Genomic DNA, 12,043 nt, shown 5'->3' on the forward strand with positions numbered 1-12,043 from the left:
CAGAACAGATGGGAAAAGACTATATGACTTTGAATTCAAGTGTTTTGTTTTTTTAATTATTACATTTATTTATTTGCTGCATTGTCTATGGGTGCGTGTTCATTCCTGTATACAACTGTGAGTGCCACAGCATGTGTGTGGCGATCAGAGGAAAACCTGTGGAAATCAGTTCTCAGCTTCCTCAGTGTTGGTCCCCAGGGCTTCCTGAATGCTCCGCATACTCTCCTGCACTGAGGCATTCTGTAGCCCTAATAGGTGTTTTGTAATATGTATTCATTTTTTTTACATTTAAACTTATTTTTTAAATTTTATTCACTTTATATCCTGATTGTAGCCCCCTCCCTCGTCTCCTCTCGGCTCACCTACCCTCCCCCTCCCCCTAGTCCTCAAAGAGGGGGAGCCCTTCTCCCCTCCCAGCTGACCTACCAAGTCTCATCAGGACTGCCTGCGTCCACTTCTTCTGTGATAGTTCCACAGCCCTAACAGTAGTTATTGTCCTAACTGGAGTTTCTCTGATGGTTAGTGAGGATGGGCATTTGTGTATCTTCCTTCAAGAAATGTCTATTAGAGAGCTGGAGAGATGGCTTAGAGGTTAAGAGCACTATCTGCTCTTCCAGAGGTCCTGAGTTCAATTCCCAGCAACCACATGGTGGCTCATAGACATCTATAATGTGATCTGGTGCCCTCTTCTGGCCTGCAGGTGTACATGCAGATAGAGCACTCACCTATATAAAATAAATCAGTAAATCTTAAAAGAAAGAAAGAAAGAAAGAAAGAAAGAAAGAGCAAGGTGCACGCCTTTAATCCCAGCACTTAGGGAGGCAGAAGCAGGCAGATGGCTGTGAATTTGAGGCCAGCCTGGTCTGCAAAAACAAGTCCAGGACAGCCAAGGCTACACAGAGAAATCCTGTCGAAAAACAAAACAATACAAAATTTCTACTGGAGTTCTTTGTCCATTTTTTCTTAAATGAGGTTTACTTGTTTGCTTGTTACTGAGCTGCCTGAGTCCCTTAAACTGCTGTGTAACCCCTAACCAATTACACAATTCGCAAGTGTTTTCCGCCATTCTGCAGATTATGTCTTCATTCCATTATCTCTTTTCCTAGGAGCTTTTTTAGTTTTATGTACTCCTATTCATCTACTTTTGCTTTCATTGCCTGTGAAATAAGTTAGAAAAATCAAAGATTGTAAAGTTTCTGAAGTTGTATCTCACTAAATGAATTTTTTTTACTAAGTGAATAATTGAATTTTTGCTTAAATTTCTAACATCTCAGCTTAAAAAGCTTTTAGCACAAAAATTTCCAGGAAATTTGGTATCCATCTGGCCTCGGTTAAACATAGTACAAAGTAATCAAGAAGTCTGGTAACTTTCACCTCCCAGAAACCATGGCTGTGGTTGCTATTCATTTCCTGTATTGTTTCCTCCTCCTGGGCCTTGCTTTCTTTCCACTGTGCTTTGCCAACTACCAGAAGATGAATGGGTACCCATGAGTCACACCCACTTGTTTACACATGCATCTGTACAAATACAGATGACAGTAGGCTGAGAAAGAATTAGCTTCCCCTCCTCTGGGCTTTGCCCACAAAAGAAGAATTAGTCTAGTTGGTTTTTCAGAATGGAATCCAGGATCCTCAGTGCTCCCCTCAGGCTTGGGCTGGCTGATAGGAGAAGGCTGTAATCCTCTCAGTCACTTCTCAGTTTGTTTAGGGAGCGGATCAAAGCTGGAAGCTTTTACTGGGTTGCATGACTTTTCAAAATACATTATGGGAGGGAAAATAGCACTTTAGTGTCTCTTGTATAAAGGCAAGTACAAAAGGTCCTACAAGCACACCTCTCTCCACCAGGGACCTTGTCACCACACGGGTGAGCTTAAGGTCTTACATTCCTCATTAATTATATTGAGCCCGACAATTAGCTTCCTGTCATAAAAACTGGGCCAGTGTCTCTAATTCAATGTTTTACAGAAAAAAAAATATTGTGATACACTTCACAGAACAGTCACACTGTGGTGATGCAAAAGCAAACTACTAGAACACGCCACGAACGTCATGCTAGTCAGTCTCCCACACACAGCTGGCTATGGGATTGATGGTCACCTTTAAAGAATGGTAGGATGGTGTTCGTAGAGGGCCTCAGTCACGGCTCCATCCAAACTCTATTTCGCTTCATACTCCTGAAGAACTTAAATTTGGACATCTAAAGTATAGGTCAGGACAAACAAACAAACAAGATAGCTTGGTGGGTAAAGGCTTGCTGTGCAGGCCTGGAGAGCTGAATTTGATGCCCGGAAACCCCATAAATATGACGGGAGCTGTCCACGGAGTTGTCCTCCACCCTCCATGCTCTTGACACACCGGCACACACACACCGGTTCTATCTCACATGATGTCACTGTTACAATCGGCCAGTAAAGAGCTAAATTACAATCCGAGCTGCTGGACACAGAGAGAACAAGAAAGTGAGATAAATTTAGTGAGAAAGATGAGGTGGGAGCGGGGTCGGTTTTTTTTAGCCAGCGTTCCACTGCCTAAAGGTCAGTAACTTGAGTCGGCTTTGATTTGACCTCAGCCAGGAACAGCTGACTGCCTATGCTGAGCCACTGCTCAGGCCAGCGGGGCATCGCCTGCCAATGAGCTCCAGGCCTGTGATGGAAGACGAAGGACAGTCACTCCTGTGGCTTCAGAGCCTGAGCACTTGGCAGCCATGCAGATTGAGTTGGTGGAGACACAGGCTCAGGACCGAGGAGATACGGTGCTTTGCACAATAAACTAAAAGATGTTGGAACTACTAAAAATTTGTTTTTCTCCTGTATCTCAGTTGGTGCCATGTGATGTCACTGAACTCTTCATGGCCCCTGCTCTGTCCTTTATGCCTGTGCCTGTTCTATATGCCCGGTGTCCTCTCACTGTTGTTTCTCTTTCTCTGGATGGTGTAGATACTGGGTGTGCCCACAGAAGACACCTGGCCTGGAGTCTCCAAGCTGCCCAACTACAATCCAGGTAAGCTGCTAAACAGTCCAGGAACTGACAATGCCAGGCATTCAACCTAACAAGACAGACGACTAGATGCGTATGTTTTCCAACTAATTCTTTTGTTTGTTTGTCATTTATTTGTTTAGAGCAGGGTCTCCCTGTGCAACCCCAGCCAGCTAACATCGAACTTACAGAGAACTACCCACCTCTGTCTCCCAAGTGCTGGCATTTCAGACTTGTATCACCATGTTCAACTTAATCCTTTTATTAAAAAGATATTGAAATTAATGTGATATATATATATATATGTAAATTAAGGTTAAATCCGTTTCCCAATGCTATAAAACCCAGGTAGCATGGTGAAAATAATTAGAAAGCACTGTTGCCATGGAGTCTCCATCCATTCCCAAGGACCTCACGGCTCCAAAGAACAGCACGCTTTGAATCCCACGAGCAAGGGATTGTTCTCACTTTTGAGCCCATAACCGTCACTGAGTATATTTCTTACATGGTTGGGCCTTGTATAAAAGGAAAGCTAAAGCAACAGAGGGAGCTAGCAGCACACTAGACTTAGGATAAGCCTGGTGAGAAGCCACTCAAGAGTTGTCTTTCTGCCTGACAACTGGTTGTATCTGTTACACGTTGTCTCTCAAGAATAGCTTCTGGCATAGATAAGGAAACATTGGAAGCACTGTGAACAGGGAAACTCTTTGAGAAGTGGTTCCACAAGCCATGGCCGATGGTCAGATAACCAGGAAGCCACTTCAAGGCACTGAGACAGAAGGGAGGAGACACCCAGGGAGCCGGAGGATGAAGATGGGCCATCCCAGAAGCCCTGGGAAACAGGGAAGCAAGCGAAGGCCTGCTGGAGCTGACCTCCCCCCCCCTACTGCCCCCCCTCCCCCGTGGCAGGATTAAAGGGGGAGGTGCCCGTGAACAGATGAGGAAAGTGCTCGAGACTACACACTCTCTACTGTCTTACGCAGTCCACGACTAAACCCCAAGTCTTCCTAAACTGTCATTATAGACTTTGGTATGAGGTTTTTCTGGAAGACTTTCATGAGAGCAAGACATTGCAGGGAGACTTCAAAGGTGATAAGGGACAAAAACAAAAATCCAGGTGTGTGGCACCGTCAGCCCATAATCCCAGCGCTTGGGAGGCTAAAGAATGAGAGGCCTGGGTCTAAAAGGCCAACTGAGGGGGGGGGTGTGGGTGGGAGGGGAGAGAGAGAGAGAGAGACAGGCAGACAGACAGACAGACAGACAGACAGAGAATAAAAAGCAGGAAGAAGAAGAGTTAAGGAGAGATGAGAAAAGAAGGCTGTTTTCCCCTTTTTATTCTGCATCTGTTATTTTCACACAAAAAGCCATGCACAGCCATCAGTTTGTTTTGTCTTGTTCTGTTGTGAACTAGTCAGGAAACAAAACTTAATGGAAAGCCAAAGACTAACTGCAAAGTCCTTTCAGTCTCTTCGTGAATGACCGCACTCCTTGCTGAAATACTCAGAGTCATTTAGAACAGTTTTACTATTTCTACCTAATTTTTTCAAAAGAGCATAAGACTCTGGTCTTGAGGTGTACAATAGCATCTTTCTCCATTGGTGTGAGATGGAGATAAGAAAGAAAAGCTGTTTATGGCAATTATGGTCCAATCTGCAGTAGCTCTTGGCTCTCGTTGTCATGGTTTCCAGAAGAACCTCATCATTTTCCAGCCAGCCTGTTATCCCTCCCCATCCACTCTCCTTTGCCTGAGTGGAAATGGGCCCACTTGCCTTCCTCTGCTCCCTAACACAGATACAAGCAGAAGCTTAGAATCCCACTTAGGCGCATGTGCACACCAAGTTGCTGTGGTAAGCATAGGCAGCTACCCAGACTTCACATGCTTGGGGGGGGGCAGGTTGGTGCAGGCAATAATGAGATAGCCCCACGACAGATGGTCATCAAAGCTAGGAACATCGCCAAAGGCTTCCTCGCCAGATGCCATGCAAAGAAGATAACTGGGCTCTGCAAAAAAAAACGAGAGAAATATGTCACACTGTTCACTTTGCTGTCACGTCAAAGCAAATTCGCAAAGAAAATTTTACAAAGAAAGGTCTCCAGTCCCAGTGTCAACATTGTTGTCACCTTCTGTTTAATTCAGAGAAGTAAAACTGTTTGTGAGCACTTGCTATCCGCTCGACCCATGCAGGGTGCTACAGTTCCCAGATGGAGGTGGTGTGTTCTTGAGTCTCCGGAGTATGGAGCTGGACTCATTCTCCGGTTCTCCGCTGTTAACTGCAGTGCTCACCAGTGAGGGCTGCTTCCTTCCTGTCTATGGCCGTGGGTCAAGCTGAGAATGGGGCAGAAGTTGTAACCTTAATCACAGCCGGGATTCCGAGCCCCACCTTTGTAAATCTTAACAGTCTAGCGCATCTTGGGCATGGCTGGGCCCTGTGTTAACGACTCAGTTAAAAGGGCTGTGCTCTAAAGTGGCAGTGGAGATTCCTGTCCCAGGAGCGAGTCTAATGAATAAGCAAGTCTCTCTTGACGCATGTCCATCTATGCACTTCCTGAACTGCCACGGTTTCCACAGACTTGAACTGCAATAATTTATGGAACACTGAGGTGGAGGCGGGTGCTAGAACTTTACCCTTCTATCTGGGGTACCCATGTTCCCATCAACCACTCCTCCATTCTTCCCTCCCCCATGGCCTTCCCAGGCTCTGGTTAGCTGCTACTTTACTCTCCTTCCATTGAAGCCAACGTTTGCCTTCTGCATAGAAGTGAGAACGTATGAGGCTCATCTTCCTGTCCTCAGTTTAGTTCAGTGAGCACTGTCCTCCAGCCACACCCATGTTACTGGAAATGACAGAATCCTGTTATTTTTATGGACACATAGTCTTCTGTTATGAGTGTATAGCAAGCTCCTCCTTTCATTTTTATTTCAATAGATGCCTACCTTAACCTATGCCTTGGCTAGTGTAAACAGTGCTGCAGCCAACATCGAGTATAGCTGTGTACGTGACACACTGCTGTCGGTTCCTTTGGATATATGCACAGTAGTGAATGAGTCCTGGTTTTTTTTTTTAAATAAATATTTGTACTGTTTTCCATAACAGCTGTAAGCTGTACTCATTTATATTCCTACCAATAGTAAGAATAGTGAGATTTTGTCATTGCCCATACTCTTACCCGCATTCACCATCACCACCACCACCACCATCATCACCACCACCACTACCACTACCACATGACCATCACCATCACCACCATCACCACCACCACCACCACCACCATCATCACCACCACCATCATCACCATCACCATCATCACCATCATCATGGTCATGGTCATCATCATCATCATCTGTGTATGGAGTTTTGTTTTGTTTTGTTTTGTTTTTTGAGGGAAAGATCTTGTTATGTAGCTCAGGCTGGCCTGGAATCCACTTCACTAGCCCACGCTGACCTAGTACTCACAGTGACCCTTCCACCTCAGCCTCCCAGCTGGCATGCACCACGACACCCAGCTTCCTTTTTGTCTTGTGGATAGTGTCTGTTATGACATTGGATGCAGTCTCTTGGTTTTGATGCTCATTTCTCTGATGATTACTGATTACTGTGTGTGTGTGTGTGTATGTGTGTGTGTGTGTGTGTGTGTGTGTATGTGTGTGTGTGTTCCTTGGCCATTCACATGTTTTGTTTTGTTTGAGAAATATTCACTTTAGTCATTTGCTCATTTAGAAAATTGTGTGCCACGTGCTACTGAGTTACATTCCTAATATACTCTCCACTCGACACAAGCAAAGGTGTTTGGCTGCTCTGAACTTGTGTGAACAGTCCAGTCTACATCCCCGTTGGCTGCCATTGCCAGGCCTTGTCTGGATTCTGTCTTGAGGAACCATACTGATTCTGGTGGGGACATTAACACACACACACACACACACACACACACACACACACACTGCGGACTCCAGTAAGTACCAGCTTTAGGCTGTAGCTGGTTGTAGCCACTTTTGCCTGATTAAATCAGGAAGGCAAGAGGGGTGTATCGTGTTCAAGACTGCATCCTTTGCTCCTCCTCCTTCCTTCCTCTCCTTCCCCACTCTCCACTTGAAGCAAGCTGGCTGAGAACTCTCTATCCTTCCCTTCAAAGGGCCAGTTGTCTTATTTTGATGTGGGCAGATTGAGAAGTAGGCTTTGAAAAATAGGCCTTTTTTTTTTTTTTTGGTTGTTGTTTAATCTTTCCTCCTGGGATGGCTTTCAGAGCTGTATATCCAAGTGTCAGTGAGGGGGTTCTGACGAGAGCCTGGATTCCCAGACTCTCAGCAGGATCATCCTCTAACAGAAATATAAAAGTGAAATATTAAAAACCCTGGAACGTGAACTCCATCTGCAGAGTAGCCAGGGCCTCGCCTGCTCGTACCATGGGGGAAAAGGATCTTGAAAAAAAGAGGGAGGAGGAAAAGGCCTTTGACTACAAAGTTTACAGGTTTAGTAGAGTGCAGTAACTTCCCCTCAAAGGAGTGGGTGTTGCTCTGCACACCCCCGCCGCCGCCGCCAGAACTCACCCGCCTCCTCCTGCAAGGCACCCCCTTTCACATGCTAACTGAGGTGCCTGTGATTGGCTGAACAATAAACTGGTCACACTTGCTAAAGGGCCCGCTCTCTTTCACACAATTAGGCAAGAACACATTAATCAAACTGACGGGGCACCGAGGCTGCTGGCCTCTTGCAGTGGGGGAGGGGAGAGGCTTTGGTGACCCTCCCTAAGCGTCCTAAAGCAAAGATAGAGTCCTGAAGGGGTTTCTTCAAGCCCAGCGCCTGAAGAGGTTAAAGCCCCGGCCGATGGGCTATCTGCGCTGTGGTGGGTTTGTGGCACAGGAGATCCCAGAGGCTTAGAGCAAACCAGATGTTCATCTTGGCTGAGATCTGCTAATACAGAGACAGCAGTGTGAATTCGAGCAGCAGTTGCCTGTAGATGTTTCCCCACTAAGTTCCTGCAGCCTTGGTACCTCCATTCACAAGAAAATGCACTAAGGGCCATTCGGGGACCTCAAGCATTCTGGGGCCAACTAAGCAGGCATGTGCCCACCCACACCGTGGAGCCTTCCCCATTCAGCTACGAATAAAGCCTACAGGAGAAGGGAAATAGACTCCGTTAAAGATAAGAGACACCTAGCATGGTGTTGGTTCTAAGTACTTGAAGGGCATTAAAATGTAATTCATTCTGAGAGGAAAAGAAACCTAAGCATTTGTGCTGTTGATCACAATCTTCTTTTAAAATTTTCTTCTCCAAGTCCCCCCTGTCTAGGTTTTCAACGGCAACAGACGACAAGGTCCTAGTACCTTGGAGACCTGTTTGCTACAAAAATCACGTTGGGCTTTTCAGGGAATCAGCTAAATATTTAGACGTGTCTCTGTTAAAGTAAACAGAGGCCCGCTCCTCTGGAGGCTGTCCAGGCTGTCTCGTTAGATGCAAAGATCTCGTGATAAAGAGGAACGTTTCCTTCTGCCCACATGGTCACAGCCCAGTTGTGGTTTTTAATGTGTCATTGATTGTTCCGTCCAGCTCCCTTTGCTCCCCTGAAAAGGGTCTGTCAGGGCTCTGTTTGCTTCCTTAAACACGGGTTTTGAAAGCTCTCATGCTGTGTGAGCTCAAATCCTAGCATTAGTGTACTGCTGAGTTCATTTCACCACACTCAAAAGCGCTGAGTTTAAATCCCTCTCAATTCCATCTGAGGCACCAGAAGACTTTCTCCTTCACTAATGGTCCCAAGGTTACATCTAGATACTGGGGGTCAAGGACAGGAGAGGATTTAGAAATAACAGCGCGTGACATTAGTCAATGCATTTGCCAAATTGGCAATTAGTTCCTGATGTGCGTGCAAAGCACTTTACTCCTGTCCCTTTGATGCCTGCTCCCATAGAGAAGGGAACAGAGTCCACCAAGGCCTTAGGACTTTTAAAGAAATATTTGCTGGAAAGCCCGGCTGATTTGCCTCATGAGCTCAGCCACAGGGAAGCATCCGGGATTAGGCTGGTTTTCGGTTTCAGGAAAGAGCACCTCATCTGGGGTGGTTTCCCCCCTCTGGAGGGACTTAGTGGAAGTCAAAAGGCAAGAAAGCAGCACACACAAAAAAAGCCCCAAGCATCCGAATCTGTGCCTTAGGGACCCGAGGGTAAACAGGCCAACACCCTGTTGTTTTTCTGTAAGCCTGCTGTTGCAACTTTCGACCACTAGGTGGAAGCAGGAAATAACTGGGATGGACTACAGACAGCAGCTGTCTAGTCAAGTGGCCCAGCCTCACTCCGGATTTCTTCTTCTGACTTTAAAACCACTTTAAGATATTCCTTGCATGCATATGATCTTAGGGCTGATTGTATATACATGTAACATTATGTTATATTGACTAAGCAGGTTATGTTTATGTATTTAGGGATAGACCATGACTTTGAGAGAGAAAGGGGAAGATGCATGCATATATGTATGTATATATGTATATATATGCATATTGGCTATTCATATGCCATTAATATGCATATATGAATATGTCCCTCTATATATATATGATAGTGTAAGAGCTCAGCTGCAGTTGTCACCACTCACCACTGTGGGAGTCATGCAGGACACAGAGATTGGGCTTAAAACGACCCTCCCCCTGAACGGCATGGCGAAGAGCTATTATGCATTGGGTCTCAAAGAGCTCAGAGCAAATAAATCACTGTGAACCCAGGCTAACATTGTCTCTGCTTTGGCATCAGCTCTAACCCATGAGCTATTTGCTGAGAGACTTATTCACTGGGCTGGACTCAGAAGGAAGGGGCGGCCTTTGGAATGCAAAGCCCCAATGTCCTCCACTTATTGTCCAGGAGAACTTGAGGGAATGATTTATTCTCAGTTCTCTGAGCCATGAAATGGGAGCAATCCTATCATTTAAAGCATATTCCCTATGTAGCGGGCAATTAACATAAGTGTATGCATATGTAATAATATGCATATACAGTACATTATATGCTATATATAATGAATTACGTGCGATTGCTACTCTCTACTACTGCTTGCCTAGGTCACGGTGGGAAGAGGCTGTGCCATCTTACAGATGAGGACACTCTCTCCCAGGCTCACAGAGAGGCTTTTCCTCCTTGGAACAGATGGAGTCAGCAGCCAGCTTTGCTGTCTCTATTTAATCATGCTGTTTCCCTGTCCCGCGTAGGAGCACAGTGCTGAAAAATTGTTGCCCTGCATCTGCCACAGAGCCTACCTTTTCAGAAAAGCCTGATCAAAGTTACCCCCCATCCTCTTTGTCACAGTGTTGGAGCTCAGCTGCTTCCGTGATCCACCGTGGTACAGACACCACGACAGGCGTGTAAGAACACACTGCCTCTTTATCTCTATACTTAGAACCTTAGAAATCCTGTCCGGTGTACCTCGTGGCACCAGGACTGACTTTTAAGTTGGCTTGCGTGGGCCCAAATGTTGCCTGGATTCCCACGTCATTAAAGTTGATGTTTGGTTTTTGAGCACCTACCTACTTGTCTCTGAGTGCCTGCTAAACCTGTCCCTGTCTCTTCCCCACATCTAAATTGCCATCAGATGCCTACTCACCCTGTGCCCGTGGAGCCCTCCCTAGGAGAACCCTTGTTACCTGTCTACTGCGGAATACAGTAGGGCAGATACATTAGCTATATCGGCATCTTCTCTGCTTATTTTGCTCAAATATGTTACAAGAGATTTCTAGAATTTGCTAGAGGCTAAGCCAGCGACTTGTAGTCCTGCTAGTAGAGTTTTATGTATGACCCTTAGCTGACACACAGTATTAACCAATAGATAACTGTGAAATGAAATCATCTTATTTTGATTCATAACCACCTTATCAAATGTTACCACTCATATTTTATGTTTTGGTTGTGAATTGAGCCATCTCTCCAGCCCCCGACCATACTTTATAAATGAGAGCTGTGGCTTTAAGAAGTAGATATCTGTTCTAGGGTCACCCAGCCAGGAAGCAGTTGACCCAGAAAAATCCAGACTCATTGGACCCTAAGGCGGTCCTCATCACAGTATTCCACATGGACTATTGTCAAGCTGTACAAATTGTTTGGTAATTAAACAGTGCCCTACACGGGGGACAAGCTAACGATACTCTTCCAGGCCCATTTTGGGATGATGTCATCCCACCAAGCCTGGATTTCTGAAGCTGAGCGTGGCTTCTGGAATGTACTGTTGAGTGCAGTCCCCTCTCCTGGAACTCTAGCATCCCTCCCTTGCTACCTCTAGTGAAGCCACAGGCATTCCTGGGGTCTCTGAGCTCCGCGCACATGCTCATTCCAGCATCACTTCAGGAGCGCTGCAGAAAGCTCCTGGGGACTTCCATTAACATCTTTATCCACCGGCCCCCCACACCAGTCAGCGAAATCAATTTATATACACAGCCCACTTTGATCTTAATTAATAGTTTCTTCTAGTTTCCACATTTATTTTTGGTTTTCTCATCTTTAATTTATTTGGTAGCAATTATTGGTTTTTTTATGGAGTGGGAGTAGGTCATCTTAAAGTAATTAAGAATTGAAAACTCACAAGTGAAAGCAGGTAAAAAATACTTTTACTATAAAACCATGAGCGTGTGTATATACAGTATTTTATTTGTTTTGTTTTTTTCAAAACAAAGTCTTGCTCTGTACCCCTGGGTAGCCTGCTGTGTACTTTGTAGCCCAGGCTGGCCTTGGACTCACAATCCTACTGCCTTAGCCTCCCAAGTGCTGGGATGACGGGAGTGTACTTTTATACATAGATTATAGTTTGTATTTATTAACTAAGATAAAATGCCAAATATTAAAGAATAAACATAAAGTTAAGTCTTGCCTCATTCCTTCCCAGGTCCAGCCAGGCATGGTGGCACATGCCTTTAATCCCAGCACTCGGGAGGCAGAGGCAGGTGGATCACTGTGAGTTCAAGGCCAGCCTGGTCTACAAAGCAAGTCCAGGACAGCCAAGGCTACACAGAGAGACCCTGTGAGAGATACCTAGGTCAACGGTGTAGAGAAACAAAAGGCCATGGCTGAACCTGACCAGAAGTAATGGGGCTAAA

General features: G+C 45.6%; 1 protein-coding gene across 3 annotated transcripts in view; it reads left to right on the top strand.

Moving 5' to 3' along the window:
• Positions 1–12,043, top strand: part of CDK15 (cyclin dependent kinase 15) — a 103,872-nt gene that overhangs the window by 53,421 nt on the left and 38,408 nt on the right. For all 3 annotated transcript variants that reach the window (XR_014778553.1, XM_084778710.1, XM_084778711.1), the window contains exon 10: positions 2,937–3,000. Coding sequence is in view for 2 of the 3 variants with exons in the window: in XM_084778710.1 (XP_084634836.1) it covers positions 2,937–3,000 (64 nt within the window). In the remaining variant the exon portion in view is untranslated. The remainder of the gene's footprint in view (positions 1–2,936; positions 3,001–12,043) is intronic.

Source organism: Acomys minous (assembly GCF_964271855.1).
Source record: "Acomys minous genome assembly, chromosome: 4".
Lineage (NCBI taxonomy): Eukaryota > Metazoa > Chordata > Mammalia > Rodentia > Muridae > Acomys > Acomys minous.